Source organism: Vombatus ursinus, unplaced genomic scaffold, assembly GCF_900497805.2.
Source record: "Vombatus ursinus unplaced genomic scaffold, bare-nosed wombat genome assembly UNPS02014825.1, whole genome shotgun sequence".
Lineage (NCBI taxonomy): Eukaryota > Metazoa > Chordata > Mammalia > Diprotodontia > Vombatidae > Vombatus > Vombatus ursinus.
In genome coordinates this window covers 4,430,917-4,452,804 of record NW_020954603.1, presented here as the reverse complement: position 1 = coordinate 4,452,804, position 21,888 = coordinate 4,430,917, and the positions used below count along the sequence as shown (strand labels likewise).

The 21,888-nt window shown below is 45.5% G+C and overlaps 1 protein-coding gene across 1 annotated transcript in view; it reads left to right on the top strand.

The window, feature by feature from the left end:
• Positions 1–21,888, top strand: part of FAF1 (Fas associated factor 1) — a 427,400-nt gene that overhangs the window by 331,227 nt on the left and 74,285 nt on the right. Inside the window, exon 13 of the mRNA XM_027837985.1 lies at positions 7,228–7,382. Coding sequence (XP_027693786.1) covers positions 7,228–7,382 — 155 coding nt within the window. The remainder of the gene's footprint in view (positions 1–7,227; positions 7,383–21,888) is intronic.

Below are 21,888 nucleotides of genomic sequence, written 5' to 3'. Positions count from 1 at the left end.
TGGAGCTTTTGTCTAATATGAAGGGCCTAGACGACAGTTCTCCTCCCAGTCTGTGATGAGTGGGCCTTAGGCAGGGTTCCCTTGTCACTGTCCTCCTGTTTGTGTTCTCTTCTGTTGTCTATGGTGGCTTTGGTTGGGTGGAAGATAATTTGTAGAAATTTGGCATATATTGTGGGAGGGAAAAGGTGACGAGTCTCCTAATGATTCGATAAGGTGCAGGCTGGACTTGGGATTTCCTTGACATGAGCACCTCTCGATTGAGGAAACTCCTTCCTCCAGTCCAGGCCAACACCTTCTCTTCTCCTTATAGACTCAGAGAATTGCCTGGAACCCTGAGAGGTTACAGTTTGGCCTGGGTCATACAGCCAGGATAGGTCAGAGGCAGGATGAGAACCCAGGTGTTCCTGGCCCAAGGCCAGCTCTCCATCTACTATACCACACTGCCTCTTAGTAATTCAGGCTCTTTGAAAATGGCATGGGCTTCTCTATGAGGTAGTAAGACCTACAGCATTCCGGCAAAGACTGAACAAGTGCTTATCATTCTTGCATTGAGTTTCTGAAAGTCTTTCAGGCTCTCGGGCTGTAGGATACTGTTATTCTGGGGTTTCTGGTCCAGCTTCTCAGTGCAGGAATGTCCTCTGCAGTGTCGCTGTCAGGCGGGTGTCACTAGCTGACTGCCCAGGTGACCTCTCAGCAGCACATCTTTTCTCTCTGATTCCAGGCTCTCACTGGTTGCGATTTGTCTGGACACAGATGAGCGTCCTTTCTTTTTGTGGCTTCTGTAGAGATTTCCTCCCTATCGCTGATTCTTGCCATTGTTTTGAAGTTAGCCTTTCACTGCACCTAGTTTTCCTTAGAAAATGGAATGTTAGAGCTAGAAGGGAGGCCCAAGCTTCTGTCATTCATTGTTTCATTGTAAGAGGTTCAGAGATTCCAGAGAAGGCAAGGACTTCCCCAAAGTCTCCCAGGGACTGAGCAGCAGAGCCAGGGCCTGGGTCCTGCTCTTTACTCAGCTTCCCCTGGGACTTTCCAAGAGAATCTGGAAGAGTTTCCTTCAAAATCAAAACTGTATTTGGAGAGGCAGAGACCCAGAGACAGACAGAGATCCAGAGACAGACAGGGAGAGAGGGAGAGTGCTGTTGTTGAAAGATTTCTGCCTTGCCTTAAGAAACTTGATCCACTGACCATATTCAGATCCTGGGAAGCCTTTGACCCCTTACTGGGTCAGCAAACTGAATGTAAGGGAATGGTCAGAGAGGCTATTTTTGCTTTTCCTGAAAGAAAGAACCTGCTGCAGGGCCCTGTTGATTGTCAGTCCTCTGAGGGGAGACTGCCAAACCTGATGCTCCTCGTGTATCTGCCACCCTCCGCTTCCCTACCACTGCCCCTAGTGTGTATTTCTGGGCTGGGGGGCAGAGCTTGCCAAAGGTGTGTCACATTACGTGCCTGCTCTCAGAAGTCTGCTTATACTAGTGAGGCCTAATTAAAATGGACATAAATCATTGAATGACAGACCTGGAGGAGCTTAGAATGTCCCATAATATCAGAGCAAGAACGAGCCTTGGAATTGAGAATGTCGGAGTTGAAAGGTACCTTCGAACAGAGGATGTCAAAGCTGGGAGAAAGGTTATAGGTTATTTAGCCCAGCCTCTTTTTAAAGAGGAAACGGAGTCATACAGAGAGAAAATTACTCACATCAAATCACTCAGCTGGCTGTTGTTAAAGATGGGACTAGAACCCAGATCCCCAGTGCTTCTCATTGTGGGCAGTTCTGGTCAGCAGGCTCTGCTCTTAGGGAGAACTGTTAGAGCAGAGTATAAATAGGCAAAGAGTCGATGGCATCTGTACTGATTGGGGGAGGGGAGAGTAGATAAGATGGAGAATATCATCAGGAGCAGGGCCACTGGGACCCCGAGGTCCTGGGAGCCCCAAATGTGCAAAGATCAACTGAGGGAACTGGGGATGTGTCAATGCAAGGAGCAGGGGGAATAGCTTTGTTCTCCTTGGCTCCCGAGGGCAGAACCAGGAAGACTCAACTAATTTGGCTGCCCTCAGAAGTGTCAGACTCCATGTTTGACACCTCTGTTGTAGAGGGAGTTAGGCCATAGACCTTCATCTCAGGCCCCATGGATTGCGTCCTGCACAAAAAAGATGATTTGCAGGAAGCATAGAGTCGGGAGGTTGGACCGATGAGAAAACTGAGGCCCAGAGAGAGGAAGGGACATTCTTTTAAGGTTCCCAAGTTGAAGGGGGGATTTGCAGCTGAGTCCATCAGCCCCAGATGCCCTCTTCTTTCCAGTCTCTGCCTTCAGGAGCATCTCTGTGCTTCTCGCTTCCACAAGAAAAGAGGCCCACGCTGCAGAGTCCAGGCCATATTGACAGCCAGCCTTTGTCCAGTAGAGAATCAGCAGCAGCTGTGCTTGGTGACTGCCAGTATAGTGAGAAATTACCCCCCTTAGAAATCATTTGTGCCTTGGATCGTTTGCTTTAAAATAATCTAATACAATAATCATGGATGACCTCTCCCTAAGACGGTAATATGATCAAAAAAGAAGTGATGAAGCTTGCGCTACACGTGCTCATTGAATGCCTCCTTGTCGCCCTACATCTTTCTCTATTTAACTAATTTTTCCAGGTCTTTAAAGAAAACTCTCTGAGTCTTGGAGCCTTTGCAGCCTAAGGCCAAGTCAGGTTGGTGGCTGCTGGGCATTTCTCATCTGCTAAAATGCGATTTTTTTTTTTCCGGTGATCTTTAGGGCCCCGGAGATTGGATACCCACTAAACATGGAGGGATTTTGAGAAGGGCAGCAGAGAACCCCCACTGCATTGGCCCTTGTTCCATTCACCTCCAGTCAGATCTTCTTCTGACACTGCCACTAAGTCAAGGGAGAGGTTCTTGGACCTTGAAGGCCATTTTAGTGGCCTATGAGCTCTGAAAGGTGTGGCCAAGCTGAGACAATTCATGTGGCCCAGATGCCCAGACTTCACACCCAAAGATTGTCGCAGGTGATGGGTCTTTTGGCCACAGCTACTCATCAGTCAATTGACTGATACATACTTACTAATAAAGACTGGCTCCTGATGGGTGGAGAGACCAGGATCTACACTGATAGAAATAGGAATCCCACCGCTATCCCCCAAAGGCAAGGACCCTGGACATGCGTGGGCCTTAAGAGTTGACTGGGAAGACTCAGCACCCCTAGCCCCCAGCCCCCATTTGCTGACTCGAGACCAGGCATGCAGGTAAAAGAGAAGGCCTTTCTCACACTTTATTTAGGCTGCTGCTGCTCCTTGTCCTGCCCAGGTGTTAGCTGATCACATTACCATTTATGTTCACCTGATTGTGCCATCTGCACCTGCTATGCAGAGTGAGGTGCTTCTGCCTTCCCCAGAATAGAACTCAGCCAGCCAGTGACCAAAGCCTTCCTGTGATAGCTTTAAGGCTTTCTGGAGCCTGAATATGTGTATGCATGGCAGTAAGAATCAAAGCATGTTGTCTGCCCCCGTCCTCCTTTCCCCTCCCCACCACCACTACCATTAGGAGATATTTGAACCCAACAGATGTGAGTAAGCAGAGCTCCTTTGACCTCTCATTCCCAGCTCGATGCAGGCCCAGCATCTTTCCAGGATGCTTTCTTCAGGGCCCACTTTTGTACATTGAATTTGGAGTTGAAAACGGGCTTCACTGCAGTGTCCTTTGCTGGACTCTTCAGTTCACAGTGTCCTTGGAACTTACACAGTTGCTCCCGAGCCTTTCTCTCTGCGTTCCCAGTGAAAAGGGGGGGGCGAACGAGCCGTGCCAGCCGCTTACCACAAAGCAGACCCGCCACAAAGGAAAGATTAAGGGTTTAGAGAGAGGTCAATGTGGGTTTTTTTCTAACTAAACACTTTCCTAAAGTTTCCTTGTGGAAAAATAATGAAGTCATCTCAGAGTTTTTAAAGAATTTTTATTTCTCTTTCACCGTCTGCATTCGCTTGTCTTCTCAGCATGGATGTTTAATCTTTTGGGGCTTTGTGAATTGGCCCAAATGAATAAGTGGGGAGCTGTCTCTCTAGGAGCGAGAGGCTTATTCTAAGGCCTTAATCACTGAGTAAACACATCTTTGCCCTCCCTCTCTTACAAGGGCTGGATAATAGTCGGGATTCTAGCACAGTAACCTGGATATTGCAGGGACCAGCGCTTTGAAATGCAGAGTGACTGATCCTCCAAAACAGACAGTGCCTGATCTTCGCCTGCCTCTTTCTTCTTTTTAAATTAAATATCACCAAAGAGATGCTGTTTTATTACTTGATATTGTGCATCCGTGGCCTGGATTTTCAAGTTTAGTTTCAGTCAACATTGTTGGCTGCACTTAGGTGGAACTTGGCTTGTTGGGCTTATTAACGGCCTTGCCGGGCACATGTGTGTTTTGTTTTGAAGAGCATTTAAATTAAATCAGCATGATATCAGTGTAAATCACTAATTTCTTTCCCAAAGTCTAATGTTCCTTTGGGGTGTTCTTTGAAGAAGTGGGCATTTTAAAGATTTAACTAACCATGGACCATGTTTGGCCAGAACGGTGCTGATTTTTCAATGGATAGCTGAGTGTTCCCAGTGATGCATTAGATAGAGTTGCTGAGATGCATTCATGCAGAATTACCAGACTGGTGGAGTGGAAACACTTCTGGACTGGGCTGGGAACCCAGAGCCTAAGTCCCCATGGCAGCCCCCTACTTATTCACTCTGCGACCTTGGCAAATTACCTAGCTCCCCTAAGTCTCAGTTTCCTTATGTGGTTTTACAACATAGACCTCTAAGGTCCCTCCCAGCTCTCACATTCCAGGTTTTACAATTACACGATGATTTCTTTTCTGTTGGACATCTGTGCATTTGGAGTCATCTTAACAAAAATACTGACAAATGTCATTTAAAAAATACCCTCCTAGTTTTGCATATCTCTCTCAGAAGAAGCAATGTTCTGAAAGTCATCTTCAGAAAATAATCTGAGCTTGCATTGCTATTTGTACCCTATTTTGCCCTCAGATCATTAAATCAGAGAGCTAAAAGAGCTAAAGAGACCTTAGAACTGGAATTGTTAGAGATGGAAGAAACCTGAAAACCCAGAACATCAGAACTTAAAATATAGAATGGCAAGACCTGGAAAGGACCTTAGAATTAAGAACATCAATGTCAGAGCTGGAAATCTTCTTAGAATGTAGAACAGAAAATATTAGAGCCAAAGATAACCTTAGAATATAGATATATAAAATATTATGGCTTGATGGGACCTTAGAACATTAGAAAATAGAGTGATAGAATGTTAGAGCAGAAATAGATCTTATGGAACAATGCCAGATAATGACACTGAGGCCCCAAGTAAGAGAGGAAGTGGCCATAGAGCTCCATAGTAGCTCTTTGCTTCTCAATGGGCATCTTGCCTCCATACCTCTCTGGTTATGAGTTGTCTTTATGAGGATCCCCATGCTGCCAGCCAATTGGAGCTACACTGGGGTGAGTTGGACATACCCAGCAGCCCCATAAACAGTTCTGGGACCTGGTCCCATCCTCAGTCCCACCCTGGGGCTCTGGGGAACAGCAGCAGTCACCATGATAGTTAGCTCATAATGTTGTGCCTTCTAGGAGTCAAAGTAAAAAAAAATTATAGGCTTAGAGCTGGAAAGAACTTTAGGAATGGTCTGGTACAGCCTTCTGTACCCATAAGAGAGATGAGATTCAGAGAGGGGAAGCTCAGAATTTGAACCGAGGGTTCCCATTTACAAGACTGTGACACTTTTCTAAACAACAGATAACCTCCACAGGAGTCACAGCTCTCCACTTTTTCCTGAGCCTGGCCTATTCCAGAGGGACAAGTGCATCAGAGAGAGCCCTAAACATGGAATTAGGAGACCAGACATTCACTGTGTGACCTTGAGCCTCGGTCTCCCTGGCTTCAGGAGAGGGCTCTGCCTAGGAGAGCAGCTGCTCATCTTGCCTTTTCCCTCATCCCTTACCATGGTGACTGGGGGCTGTTTCTTTTCCTACGGAATGCCAAAAAGAAGACCTAGAACTTGCTAGCTCCTTTCCTCCACTCCATCCTCATGGAGCAGTTTTAGACTAGCTGAGCTGTGTGTATCTCTGTTCCCTAAAGCAGAGACCATCCCTGTCCTCCCAAATCCCAGTCGCTCCTTCTCCAGTGGTGGCAAGGAGGCAGGGGAAGGGAGCAGGACAAAGAGGCTGGTTTTTCATCTAAATGCCTGGCTTCCCACCCTGCTTCTGGCACACCCGGCAGCCGGACTGTCAGCACAGTACTCCCCCTCTCTGAGATTTATTTTTCTAGTGTGTAGAATGGGATAATAATGCTCAGTAAACTGGAGAGACTTGTTGTTTTAACACGAAGTGAGCTGTCGCCAGGTCCCCTCAGTTTTTTTTTCACACGACCATTTGCAAATGCTTTCATATAGGATCCTTCGTCACATGCATAAAAGCATGTGACAAAAGCCAAGGTTTCTATTTCAGTTTCCCCCTTGAGCTTGTGGGGGTTTGTCATGCCAGCATCCCAGATTTGGGTGATACTGCAAAGAACTGCCCTTCAAACAAGTCCCATCGTTGGCATAAGAGAGGAGTATTTTTCATGTAAGGAAACCAATTGGGCATTTTCTTAAACATAATCTATGCAGGATTCAGTGTGGACTCCATGTTTTCTTATCATCTTTTCAGTCAGTACAGTGAATGCATGTAATTGGGGAGCTTTAAGGGATCTCAAATCACCTCTGGAAAGAAAACCAAAAGAAAATGTCATTTCAGAGCCTCTCCTCTGATCTTAGAAAGGGAATGTTGACTATTCAGATTAAAAATATATAAAAATTTTTAAAAGGATTTTTGCTTATCAGACCTCAGTGAGTTTTTCTTTTCTCTGAATAGCCGAACAATTCAAAATTAATGCGTCTGTACAAATTGAAAATGTGCATTCGATATGAAGACTGGCACATGCCTTTTATTCAAGAGAAAGTGACTGACCCCATTGCAGTTTGCACTTGAGATAGCCTAGCATGTATGAACAGAGATGCAGAAGGGGGCCGCCGTGCAGAAGGTAGGGGCACCAAAGGGAAGCGGGGTGCTGGGACAACGCCTAGAGGAAGGCAGGTGGGGAGCAGGTCGTTTTACCCCCACTCACCATTGTCAAACTAGAGAAGAGACCTGAAATGGGGGAGGCCTTCGAACTGACTGGCTTTGTCTCTTCTTTGCAGAGAAAGCTCCTGGCTATCTACCTCCACCATGATGAAAGTGTTTTAACCAACGTCTTCTGCTCACAAATGCTCTGTGCTGAATCCATCGTCTCTTATCTGAGTCAGAATTTCATAACCTGGGCATGGGATATGACAAAAGAAGCTAACAGAGCAAGGTAATTGATCCATTTCCCAAGGTAACCCCCTCCCCCACCCCCACCCCCACCCCCACCCCCAAAGGAGGCCATCATCTGGCAAAGAGCTTACAGGCTGAGTAAGGACAGAATTCTGGAAGCCGCCACCATTAGCCCATTGCCTTAGATGATAGCTAAGAGAACAACGCTTTAGTGTTAGAGGATGTTTGGCCATAGACAAGATTTATTCCCTTAAGTCTAAGAATCCCAAACATGCATGCACATACACAGACAGATACACATGCACCTACATGTTCTCTCTCTCCCTCCCCCCCTTTCTTTCTGTTTCTGTGTGTGTGTGTCTGTGTCTCTCTCCCCCTCTCTCTCTGTCTGTCTCTCACACACACCAACTTTTCTAGCCTCTCTTAAAAGCAGTAAAAATCATTGCTGTGATTTTTCTCAAGCCCCGCAAGTCTGTTTCAGTAATGATTTAAGGTTCAACCAACATTTAAGTGTCACCCATAGTGCTAATGATGAGTTTACTTTTAATAACTTCAGTGGAGAAGGAAGAGCGCTGCTGTGGCCCGGCCCAGGAGGGTTAGGAATGGCTTAACTCTACCATACACTAATTGATGTAATCGCCTTATTGCACACATTCTTTTGCACCCAGCCAGCAATGCATCCATATTCTCAATAGGGGGAAAAAAATCCCCTCCTTCGCTGCAGGGAGAAGTTTCCTTAGTTTGTTCATCACAATATTTCTGAGTGAGGAGTAATTCTGCAAGTCAAGCCTGTTTGAGTTTCTTAGCAGAGAGAGTCCGGAGTGTATAATTACTCATGTGGCTCCCGCACACCCTGTGATGCTACTTTGAGTGTGTTAACACACCCCGGATCACAAACTGCCAGCCTGTGAGCAAGAGGTGAAATGAATTCGTTTCAGGGCCTGGCTACTCTGGTCTCCTCGTTTAAGCAACAGTCAGAACAGTCAGAAATCATCCAGTTTGTCCCTGTGGCCTGCTCAGACTCCCTGAATTGGTTGGCTTGGGGCATATGCGCAGAAATGATTCTTGCTCTCGATGCTGCGGGGGTGCAGGAACCGTGGTTCCTTCTTCCTGCGTGCATTCATCCTTTCACTAGGCAGCCAGGAGCGGGAGCTGGCTCCCTTCACCCTGCTTTGGAAATGCTCCCTGGGCTCCACAGAGCAAGGCCCTTCAGCACCTGTATTTGTTTAAATGAAATCGGGTGATTATTCACACTCAGTTAAAGGTGATGAAAAGCAGTGCCCAAAACAGATAAAAAAAAAAATGCGGCATCCGAGGCCTTTCATGAGGCCAGTCGGAGCCTGGAGCCTGAAGCCTGGGCTAACCCTTTGGGTACCGCCATTCAGTGGCAGCGAGGAAGCCCCTCCTTTCTTGTTATCCCCCAGCTCGATGGAGAAGGAAACACTATTTCTAAACCATCTGTAGTGGCGAAGTTCAGCTGGCTACCTGCTGTTATTTTGTTCCCGTCCCCATTTAATTCCCTCGCCCCTTTTATTTTACAATGACAAAAAATTGCAGTGTCGATTCTTTTGAAAAACAGTGTTGGAGGGTTTTTTTTCTGACTGACAATCAACAGCCATGTAATTGCTTTGTTATGTTTCCCTCAAGAAGTCTGTGAAGTGGTACAACTTTGATACACTAGTAATCGGAGTGTGCAGGTTACACAGATACCTGCGGTGACCAAAGCGACAGAAGCTGCTGATTAGACAGAGCCCGTCCAGCTGGGTCCTGTTAACTCCTTGTGACACTTTTTAAAACACCAAATAAAGGCCTGTTTAAGGCTTTATAGCGATTTCTCAATGAGGCCCAGGACTGATTGTGAAATTCACTGGGGGTGGGGGATAACGGAACGAGTAAGAGTAGGAACTCTGGGACATTTGAAAAGAAAAACCCATTTAGGAAGAAAGCAGAAGCAGAGGTGAGGTGGGGGAGAGCTGCCCCCACCCCCAGCCCTGCCCTTGGGATTTTTTAAGCCTTTGATTGCCACGTTTGCGATCTAACTGTCTTTGGGTACAAAGTCAGCACTATTTTTAGATAGAGAATTAGATAGAAGATTCTCTGGAAAATGATGCAGAAATCATACGTTCTCCTTGCCGTCTTCCCCACCCCCACACCTACTCCTCTGTAAAAGTTCACCATATGCAGCTAAGTCCCAACAAGAGGACGAGGCTTTTTCTGTGCAGAACACAAAGCGATTTGGTGGAAATGCTCCCTCCTGTATGGCAGTCAGCGTGGATCTGCCCCAGTTGTCTAAGAAGCTAAGAGACCAATGAATTTAAATAATTTATTGCAAACGAAGGGCTCCACTTCCCTGGCGTTTTCTCAGCACCTGGGTCAGAGGTGATTCTTCCAAGTTGAGGTGTCTAATTACGTCTGTCATGCCTGGGCTTCTTCATACAGCAAGCTGCCCAAAGCCACCGATGGCCCTGGAAACAGACTACATCAGCCTTCCTGCTACTTGTAGCTCTCAGGAGCAAATCCTGACCTCATTCTCAAGCTGAGGGAGAAACTCTCAGCTCTTAGACCTGTGTTCTCATCTCGGCTCAACCACAGTCTCCCTCTGGCCTTTGGCAGCCCTCCTTGAACTTCCCTTCTCTCATCTCTCAAGTGAGGATTGGAAGCGCTGGTATCACACGGGCTCAAGTGTATAACCAAACTCCTCATTTTCCAGGGGAGGAAACAAAATTCAAGAGGTTAAGTAATTTGCCCACATCACAAAATGGAAGGGAGAGGATTTGAATCCAGGTCTTCTGGTGCCAAATCCACTGTTCTTTCCAGTGAGGAAGGCTTGAGTGTGTGACCTGCATACCTCACAGGCCTGTTGTGAGAAACTTGCAACATAATGGGGGGGGGAAGGCTTTGGAAGCAAACAATCACCCTACATGTTTATGGTGGTTTTTGTTTTTTTGTTATTGTTTTTCTTTTTACATCAAATAGTGCCAATCTCATCAATCCTGGATTTCAGGAGAGTTCTAACAAGACACAGTCACATGACGAAAGACATTCTCAGTCATTGCCAGGATCCTGCTAGACTTTCCGCTGTCAACAGTGTTCTCATTCTGGACAATGGGAAGTAATGGAAATAAATTGTTGGTGAGCTGCAGTAGACTCAAGTGTCATCCTGGAAAGGAATTTAGAACCCAGAAGGTGGAATGTCTGAACTAGGGGAGAACCTTAGAACATAGGATAGAGAACTTCAGAGTGGCGCAGGGCTTAGCAACTCCTCTCCCTCTCTTTTTAAAAAAAGGGAAGCTGAGGCACAGACATGTCCAAATTCCAATAATTTACTTTTGCTCAAGAAATATTCTGATTACACTTCTAACCAGGAGCATACCAAAAAGCATTGGGTTTGCCTCTGACCCACACACATGTAGAAGTGATGGGAAAGCATGTGACTTTTAGAATATCCAATAAAGGAACTGTATTTAATTAAAGTACATGAATCCAAATCATCCGTCTACCAAAAACCAGACCAATGACCAAAGCCTCTGATTTCTGTGTGCTGCCACTTGTATGCCCAGCTTTGTGGATGGATTGTCTTCTCCCTTTGGGATGTCAGCTATTCTCCCCTGAGATCTTGGGCTGAGTTCAGATTGAGGTGCCCTGCTTTCCCAGCCCTCCCTCTGACCTCTGTTGATGATTGTGTAAAGTAGGGGAGAGCTGTGGCCATCGTGGAGTCTGAGTAGCCTGGATTTACAGAACTGGGCCTCCCTCTAGGCATGTGGGACTCAGGATAACTCTGCATGTGTTCCATCGCCCCGATGGCTGCCTACAGGTCTGGGCAGAACGAGGGCCTGGGACCCTGCCCCCAGCCAGGAGTCAGGCCCAGGGCAGCCACCTCTAGGGGATCTCAGGCACTTCACTGGTAGAGCCTTGGTTTCCCCTTTTGCAAAACTGGACTACCGCTATGATCTTCACTAACTCTCAGGCCTCTTGTGAGGACAGCATTTTATCAGATATAAGGGGCTCTTAGGGAAATGGTCACCACCCAGGCAAAGTCCCACCCCCCTCCCCTTCAGGAGACCCAGCAGAGCCACCCAGATGGGCGCTCGAGCATTCAGACAGATCAATGGGTAGGACATGAAGAAGAAATAATCTTAATGGACAATGATAAAAACTACAGCTCTGGGAGATATATTACGCAAGTATGATTGTGCCATTTTACAGAGGAGGAAGCTGACACCCAGAGGAAGCATTGAACCAAGCTCTTGAGCCCACTCCAGGACCAGTGCTCCTTCCCCTCCTCTTGAATCCTCCTCATTAGAGCTGTTGTTTCACTTTTCTGAGTATTCCCAGGCTGTCCCAAATGCATGAGGTCAAACAATATGCTGGTTTGAACCTACAGCTTTTAAAACTCGTACTGCGAATGTTTGCTGTAAAGTCAATGTTGGGGAGGCTGACAAAGGCAGAGAATCACAAGGAGCAGAGCAGCGGCCAGGACAGCTTGGGGGTACCATTCCCCAGCACACCCTGTGACAGACTCAGGAGGTGCCAGGACTCAGGGCAGAGAGCCTGCCTCAGGGAAATGAGGGGCCTGTTTGGATCCCTGCAGTGTTCAGAGGACTCTAGGCAGACCCCCTGCTCACTGCATTAAACTCTTTATTACTGGCAGGAATCCTTAGAGCCATGAATTCTGAGGCCCATTGGAATGGTGGAGTCACGGCCATTCCTATAGGAGTTCAATTAACGTATCAAAGCTAATCAAATTGCTCACAATGACCTTGAGAGGTCCTAGTGCAAATAGTATTACACCTGTCAGATGCATTTAACCTCTCTTGTTGAGCCTCAGTTTCTTCATCTGTAAAATGGGGTTAATAATAGTGGCCTACCTCAGGGAGTTATTGTGAGGATCAAATGAAATAGTATAGGTCAAGTGCTTTATAAACTTGAAAGCCACAACAAAACCCCAAATCGGAGGCTTTGAGACAGTAAGGTACAGTGGAGAAAGCTCTGGATTTTAAAGTCAGAAGACCAGTTGCAAAACTAACCCCTGCTGCCCTCTCTGCCTGTGTGACCCTGAGCAGGTCCTTCCCCTCCCTGGGCCTGCTGCACTAGCTGGCCTCTGAGGGCCCTCCTGGCTTAGATCTGCCCCCATATTATTTTATCAGTTTTGATGTTGCCCGTTCCTAGCTGTATGGCCTCGTGGAAGTCATTTCACGTAAAGACCAATTGGCTTCATGCACCTAGAGCTGGGAGCACCCTCATCGTAAGTACAGGGGAGAAAACTGAAGGCTGAGGACGGGAAGGATCTCGCCCAGGGTCACACAGATAATACAATGTCTAAGTGCTTCTGGGTTTTAAAACCCTGGTCTGGACCTTATGGGTCAGGAGGTAGAAGGATGATTATTTCCATTTCACAATTGGATAAACAGTGTCTGAAGTGCGATTGGAACTCGGGTGTCCTGACTCAAAGTTCAGGATTCTTTCCTTTATACTTTGCTGCCTCTGTAGCTTTAGCATCCTTGGATCTAAAATCACTTTCGTTATAGTAGTAATAATAGTGAATCACAGAATTTGATTAAAAGATGCCCCAGCAGGCATCTGGCTGACCCCGAGTGACCTCTCACTTAGCAGGCAAGGGGTCATCTGGGCCTGAAGGCCTCTGGCGAGGGTGACCCAGTGCCCCTGGGGGCAGGCTCTCCTACCACGGGACAGCTGTTGGCATCCAGATGCTTTTCCTGATACTGAGCACGATCGGTTCCCTCCTCTGTGGCCAAGCAGAACAAGACCAGTCTCTCCTCGGCACGGCAGCCTTTCAGAGATGTGAAGATGCTGCTGTGCTCCCTTATCGTCTTTTCTTCTCCAGACTAAACATCCCCAGTTCTTCCAGCTGGTAGGGAGCCAGCAGGCAGCTAGAGTCCCGGGCCTGGGGTCAGAATCTGGGTTTGAGCCCTGCCTCTGCAGCTGACTGTTAATTATTGTGGCCACGTGGCAGGGGTAGAGCACTTTAAGGTAGACACTGTGCTTTCCAAACATGCTGTCATTTGATCTCCACAACAACCCTGCAAGGTAGATTATTATCCCATTTTACCTCTGGGGAAACTGAGGCAGGTGGACATTGCTCAGGGTCACACAGTCAGTAGTGTTTGAGGCTAGATTTGAGCTTGGGTCTTTCCGACTCCATGTTCAGCACTCTATCCACTATGGCACCAGCTAGCTGCCTGCTTACCATCGATACGACTTGAGTCAAGTTATTTAACCTCTCTGGACCATGTAAAAAGAAACAGTGGGACAAAATGACCTCTTCTCTATGACTGATGAATCACACGAACTAGGCTGAGCCTAGTCTAGGGTCCATGTGTATGATTCTGGGCCTGGTTGGGGCCTATGGACTATGGGCCAAATAATGACAATGATCATAATGACAACTGTGCCCGAGCACTATGCTAAGCATTGGGAACACAAATACTGGCCAAAAAAAAAAAAAAAAGACAGTCCCTGCCCTCAAGGGGCTTACCTTCTAACTGGGAAGACTGCACAGAGGAGGGAGTGGAAAGAGGGGAGGAGCTGCCTGGCATAGATACATATTGGCCTGCTGTAAGAGTCACAAAGCCTGAACTTCCTTTGAGGAAGGGAGTGTGTGGATTATTCTCATTTTACAGAAGAGGAAACTGAGGCTCAGAGAGGTGATGTGACTGAGCCCCTTCTCCATTTTATGCCGTTAGAACAGGGACCATAGCTTAGGTTTGTGCCTCCCAAGTTCTGACGAGAATGCCATGCATACATGAAGTGCCTCATTGGTGTTTATTGACTCATTGACTTGTTCAAAATTCCACAGTCAGAGTCAGGACCCAATCAGAGGTCTCGACTCTGGTCCCAAGGCTCCACCATGCAGTCAGTGCATGGAAGGCATGAGTATATTTCATCTTTGATTTCTAGTTCTACATCCTATGATTTAGGACTAGAAGGGGCCTTGGAGATAATCTAACCCGTGCCCTCAATGGGAAACCGAGGCCCAGACCAGGGAAGTGGGGCCAAGGAGCAGAGCCAAGATCTGAACCATATCTGGGAGCTCCATCAGTGGGGCACTTCTTATCGTACTATGCATATTCTAAATCCCTGCACAATCAGCGTAACAAGGAGCTCCTTTCCCAGGCCGCCTGTCTGCACTAATCTCATAGCTTTTGAACTTCAAGCTCTGGGTGCAGGATTTCAGGGAAGGGCCAGCTTCCTCTGCTGAGCTGACAGGTGCCTGATCGCCGGCACCTCTAAGGGGTCCTTTTCCACATTACTGAGTCTTTGGCCAGAGTTAATTGACTTAAGCCCTTATTGTCAGCAGGACCCCTTCACCTGCATCCTCCCTCTTTGTAATTAGCCATATTCAGAGGGACTGACCCTTGGACTAACCCCGTCAGTGGTGCTGGCCCTCCCCCGACCCAGCAGATGTACCTCAGGGTTGGGGTCTGTGCTTAGTGAGGCTTCGTGAGTGTTACTCTGCAGCTGTGAACCATCCCTTCCTTCTGTCCCCACGCCCAGTACCCCTGGGAACACAGGAAACAATAGTACTGAAACTTCACATTTCTGTGCCATTTCAGGATTCACAAAGTATTTCCTCACTGTAGCACCTTAAGTCAAGTAGTATGAGCATTGTGGTCCCTCTTTTATTTTAGGGAAAAACACATAGGCTCACACAATGTCAGAACCTGTATTTGAATCCCCCCTCTTCCTTACTCCCAGTGGGATCTTGTGTTAGGAACTTAATCTTTAAGACTTCATTTTCCTCATCCATAAAATGGGAGCTTTGGACTAGATGAAGCCTGACAGGTGTAGATCTGAGATTCTCCACAAAAGTGACCCAAGTATTGGTGCAGAGGGGAAAACGGGTTCAGAGGAGGAAAGAGATTTGCCCATGATCCCACAACCAGGAAATGAAGCCAGCTCTCTTGGACTGACATTCAATGTTCTAATACATTACATTGCCTCCTGTTTATCAGCCCACTAGACAGGCTGTCCTTTACATACATGGAGTACTAAGTTTTTCTGGGATCCTCCCCACCAGTTGTAGAAAGAATTTGCCCCTAATATTCTCTCCCTCACCTTTCTTTCTTTCTTCCTCCCTTTCTTTCTTTCCACATTTTCCTTCCTGTACTTTTCAAGGAAAAGTCTCACCTGGCAGTCTAACCATCCTGGGCTGAGTCAGATTAATGCTCTGAAAAATCCAAGTTCTAAACCACAGGCTAGTTTGTCATTTTCTCCCCTAGTTTGTCTTGTGGAGGAGGAGGAGAGAAGGTGAGGAGGAACCCCTCCTGTTCCATGATTACATCCTACCTACTCATTTTCTCCTGCTCTCCTCTGCTTTTGATTTCAGTGGCGGCCTTAACAGAATGTCAAGATCAATTTGCAGCCCGGTTTAACTCAAGGCTTGTTTCTGCCAGCAGCAATTGTCCCTACAAACAATGCTGGGTGTTCTTGTAACTTCAGAAGCCTTTAGAAGGACCATGGCAAGGGCGGCATCTAATGACTTTATTAGTGTAGGGTTTCCAAATGGGCTCTGTAATTGTTCACAGCTCTTTGTCAGCTCGTCATAATTACTGCACAGCATTGTTCCAAGGGTCACCTCTGAATAGCTTCCTAATAGCCCTGAGAGGAGGAAAAGGGGCAAAGGAAAGGGGATTGTCTGTGTAAAGATGATGGCTAAACTGTTGACGATACTCCAATCACTCACTTTAAAATAGAAAATTAACCTGCTAAAAATACCTGCTTGGAGATGATTTCCCATAGCCCATTTAAAGGACCTTCCCAAATGGCTACATCGTGTGATTTGGGTTAAAACTACAACTGCTTGGTGGAAAAGGTCACTGTGTTTCAGTGGGAACATTGGAGCAGAAAGAGTGGTTTTTCCTCTGTTAATCTGATTACTGCTATTCAGGAAGAACACCTTTGAATCAGATACAGTTGTCAAGACTAGCCTTTGATGAGGACAGGGAGAAAACAGCATGGTTGCCGACACGTCTCTTAAGGAACAACCTTGTCAGCTCAGGACCTGGTTGTTGCTTCCCATCTCTGCCAGGCCAGGATTCAGACCTGCAGGCTCCCATGTTTCTTCCTTTGGCATGCAGTTTGGCTTGGCTCTGCCCTAAATCCTGGAATCACGTGCTCCCTTGCCTTTTTGCTGCTCATCCCTCCCCACATCCCAACCCTGAATTTCCACCATTATCTGCCTTCTGTCTTCCTGCTCGCACTGCTGGACAGTGCTGCTGTGCTGCCCAGGTCCACCACAAATTGATGTGTTTCAGCCTCACCTGAGACATCGGCTGCCACATGCCAACCTCATCGCTTGTCCCTGATGGTCCAAACCTCTTCTCTCCTTAAGCCACCTTCAAAACTGTCTCTTCCCTCCTGTCAATGAGGACCTTGACTTCACTGGAAAAAAAAAAAAATTGAGGCCGTCAGTCCGAAGCTCTTTCCTCCCTACCTAGTCCCATACTGTAGATCACCTCAGCATTATCTACCATCTTCATTTCCTTTGCTATTATCAGAGGATGAGGTGGCACTTCTCCTTTTTGTAGCCAACCAGCCCTTCTACCTTTGATCCCCAAGAAGACAGTCTCTTCTGACATCCCCTCCATATCCTACCTAATCCGTTAACTGCTCCTTCCCTGCTGCCTTCAAACATGCCCAGGTCTCCTTCATCCTTTATAAAACCTCATTTGGCCCTGCCATCCCCTCAAACTGTCATCCTGTATCTCTTCTTCTCATAACCAAAGTCCTAGGAAAAACTCTGCACTCATTGCCATCACTTTCTCACCTCCCATTCAGTTTTCTACCTCTTGCAATCTGACTTCTGCCCTCACTACTGAACAAAATCTCTTTTCTCCATGCTCACCCATGATCTCTTTGTTGTTTAATCTAAATCACTTTTTCTCAGACATCATCCTCCTGACCTCTGCAGGTTTTAATACAGTTGACTACCTTGTCATTCAGCCAATCAGAAAGCAGTTATTAAGCTCCTACTATGTGTAAGTACAAAGAAACAATTTCTACGTGCAATAAGCTTACATTCTAATGGGAGGAACAAATACCTATGTAAACATATGCAGCATAAATATAAAGTGGATAAATACAAAGTAGCTTGGGTGGGAGGATACTAGAAGTTGGAAGAGAAATATGGGATCAGTAAAAGCTTCCCGTAGAACAGAAATGTCAGACACACAGCCTGTGGGCCACATGCAACCCACAGCACTCCCAGGTGTGCTCAAACCATATTAAAATGTAATTGGGAAATGTTTAGTGAAATAAAGGAAAATGCAATAAAATACCATTTAAAATAAACATAACATTTTAAAACTAGGTCAATATGCAGCCCACAGAGATCCTTATGTCTAGTTTGGGTGCCTCTGTTTCTATTTCAGTTTTACTCCACTGATGGAGAAAATGGTGCCTGAGTTGTATCTGAAAGGATGGAGGGGTGCTTTTTGACATAGAGGTTAAGGAGGGAAGGAGTGCATTCCAGGCAGAGAGTAGAGAGATACTATGGCTACTGTCACTTGGGGTTTTGTTAAATATCTCTGTTGTGGATCTCTGCCTGTAGGAAGATCTGTAGGACTGCTTCTTCTTGGTCTGCTTTTCAGGGGCCATCAGTCATTTATGTGTGAATGTATCCAAGGGCTTTGTCCAGGTCTCTCTTTTTTCTCTCTATGCTCTCCCATGGGGATCTCAAAAGCTCCCCTGGATTCAACTCTCAGCTTTATGCTAACTATAAAATCTACATATCCAGCTCTGATCTCTCTCTCTCTCTCTCTCTCTCTCTCTCTCTCTCTCTCTCTTTCTGCCTGCTAGACATTTCTACCAGAATGTCACATGGGCATCACAATCACAAATTCAACATGTCCTAAACAGAACTCATTATCTTTTCCTGTAAACCCACCTCCTCCTAACTTCTCTTCAGAGCACCATCATCCTCCCCATTACCTGGTCTCATTTACCTAAGAATCTTCAACCCTTCCTCTTCTTCCTTAATCCCCATTTCCAGCCAATTGTCAAGCTACAATCGCCTCAAAGTCTTTGCATCTGATGTCCCCTTTTCCTTTACTCACACCACAACCATCCTAGCTCAGGTCTCTGATAAAGGCCTCACTTCTCAATTATAGAGAACTGAGTCAAATTGATAAAAATACAAGTCATTCCCCAGTTGATAAATGATTAAAGGATATGAACAGGCAGTTTTCAGACAAAGAACTCGAAGCTATCTATAGTCATATTGAAAAAAAAATACTCTAAATCGCTATTCATCAGAGAATGCAAATTAAAACAACTCTGAGATACCGCCTCACACCTATCAGATTGGCTAATATGACAAAAAAGGAAAATGTTAGATGTTGGAGGCATGTGGGAAAACTGGGACACTAATGCATTGTTGGTGGAGTTAGGAACTGATCCAACCATTCTGGAGAGCAATTTGGAACTATGCCCAAAGGATCATAAAACTCTGCATACCTTTTGATCCATCAATACCACTACTAGGTCTGTATCCCAAACACATCCAAAAAAAGGGAAAAAGACCTATTTGTACAAAAAAATTTTTTTTTTTAAGGCAATTGGGATTAAATGACCTGCCCAGGGGTCACACAGCTAGTAAGTGTCAAGTGTTTGGTCTGGGGCCTGATTTGAACTCAGGTCCTCCAGACTCCAAGACTGGTGCTCTATCTACTGCACCACCTAGCTGCCCCCTACAGAAATTTTTATAGCAGCTCTTTTTGTGGTGCCTAAGAATTGGAAATCCAAGGGATGCCCATCAATTAGAGAATGGCTAAACAGGCTGTGGTTTAAGATTGTAATTGAATATTATTGTGCTGTAAGATATGACAAGCTGGATGATTTCAGAAGAACCTGGAAAGTGAAGTGAACAGAACCAGGAGAATGTTGTACACAGTAATAGCAATATTGTTTGATGGAGAACTGTGAATGACTTAGCTCTTCTCAGCAATACAATGATCTAAGACAGTTCCAAAGGACTAACGATGAAGCACATATACTATCTGCCTCCAGAGAAAGAAGTGATACTGACTGAATACAGACTGAAGCATTCTATTTTTCATTGTCTTTTTTTTCTTTTAATCAAGTCTTCTTGTACAAAATGACTAATATGGAAATGTTTTACATAATTGCACATGTATAACCTATATCTGATTGCTTATGGTCTCAGGGAGGAGGGACAGGAGAGAGAGGGGGGAGAGATAGAATTTGGAACTCAGAACATTATATAAAAATGTTTTTTAAAATTTTTTTTAAAGAAATAAGTGAAGAACTTCATGCAAAAAGAAAAAAAGAAATGTTTCATTCACATTTATTCAGGAAGCATTAAGCTTGCATTTCTGAAGCTCTTTATGGCTATAAACAACAAGTATTAATTACTGCTCCTGTTTTTATGGAGAAGGAAACCAAAGCAGAGAATTTAAGTTCTGTGCACAGGATTACACTACTGATAAGCAGCAAAGCTGCAATCAGTGACAAACATGTGATTGCCCTTGTTAGGAGGAGTTGAAGCTTTGAACTAAGGTTTTTGACTCCAGGTCACAGGTATTGTCCTGCATTATACTTCCTCCCTATCTGGAAGGGAAGTATATGACCCTGGGCAAGTAACGTAACTCACTGAACCTCTCTCACCTCATCTGTTCCAATGGAAATACAACTACTTGCATTACCTCCCCACCTCCTCATCCTTTGTGATATTCATCCATGTCTTTCCTTAAAACTCCATCCATCCAGCTATTTTGAAGTTCCTAGCATAGCTCATATCTCATAGTAAAACAGTAATCAGACAGTCTTACATGTTGTCACCTCCCTCTCTTTCCATGCCCCCCTGTCTATCTTCTTTTCCGGTTAAATATGCCCTTAATTATGCCATTTACACAAATTAAAATTAGTATAGCTACCATAAAATGGATAGATTGATTTACCTTCTTCACTTGGGGAATGGAACATTCTGGGCTTGAATCAAATGCAGTCAAAATGTCAATTCTGCCTTCTGGTTCTTCTTTGTGCTACAATCGAAAATACTACAATGCAATTCAGATTTCCTTTCCCCCATAATGATGGTCATCATTAATGACGTATCTGGAAATTATGGTTTTCTCCATCACAGCACAGTGGAAACTGGACTGGTAGCAAAGAATCATTCTCCTTTTTCCTTGAGGGAAAATAACCACTTGAAATTTTTGATAAGGGTAGTAAAGAAAGATTTCCATAGCCCATTGTTGCTTGCCATCCCCTTTGTCACCTGTTGTATTCCTGCCCACCCTTGAAAATTAAGCTCAGATGCCACCTCTACTAGGAAGCCTTCCTCTGTTGATGACTGTTTCTACTTCCCCAGCTCCCCCCGCCCAGAACTTGCAACAGCACTTGACTTGGGGTGTCTCTGCTGTCCTGAGCATGGCCCACCCCACCTCATGGTTATCTCTGTCTATCCTTCTTCCAGAATGGTAATTCAGAGCACAGCAAGTGCTTAGTATTTGTAGATTGAATGGATGTAATAAAATAAATGGTAAAACTAAGATGATTTGGAAAGTTTAACATTTCAAATTGATTTGGGATTGATTTCTGAAAGTACCAAGCCAGTCCGGCTTTTTGTCATCATTATCATTGTTGGTATCCTATTCAGTCAGGATATCCTGTCCCTTGTGCAGTGGATGCTGGTCAGAGACTGTGTGAGCTATACTCTGGCCACTGGTGTGAAAGCAGCATGTTCTCATTTTCTCATGGTCCTAGGAAATGGCCTTCCAGATGTCTTTGATGTTTTTTCATTTCAAAATTCACAAAATGTTCAGATCAGGGTTAAGGCATGCTTCAAATATTTTAGTTAGAGGAAGGGAGGGAGAAAAAATAGACTACAGTCTTCTAGCCTTGCTAGCCATGTATCTCTCCTTGACACAGTCAAGAGAAATTTGGTCTAGAAGCTTATACCCCTGGAGCAGGGCTTAACCCAGAATAATTCTGATGCTTTCCATGGAATCCCTAAAATATCTGGATACCAGCAGTGGAATTGTAGGGCCTTGAGTTAGAGATTGCTTTGAGGCCTGACTTTCAGCTGCTTCCTACAGTGCCATTCCACATTTGAAAGAACTGGGGACATTTACTTATCCTGGAAAATCAGGAGTAAGTGAGGACATGAGAACTGTATCTAAAGGATCATCCCATGGAAGCAGATTTAGCCTTGTTCTTCTTTGCCCTAGAGGGTACAAGTAGAAAGATTCCAGTGACTTGTGGGGAAAATTAATTAATTAATACTTCACTCCAATCAAAGTAGAGCTGACTGCTCCAGAACATTACTGAGTTCCCCATCACTAGAAGTCCTCTTGGTGAAGCTAGATGAAAACTTGATGGGGACATGGTAGAAGGGAGAAGGTACAACATGAGCTCAATGGCCCCTGCGGTCCCGAAAAACTCTGATTCTGTGAACACATCAATTTATTACCTGCCTGCTGCATGCAGAGCACTGGGGAGATGCAAAGTTTAGATAATACCTAGACCCTGCCTTCAAAGAGTTCCAAGTCTAAGTAGAGGGATGT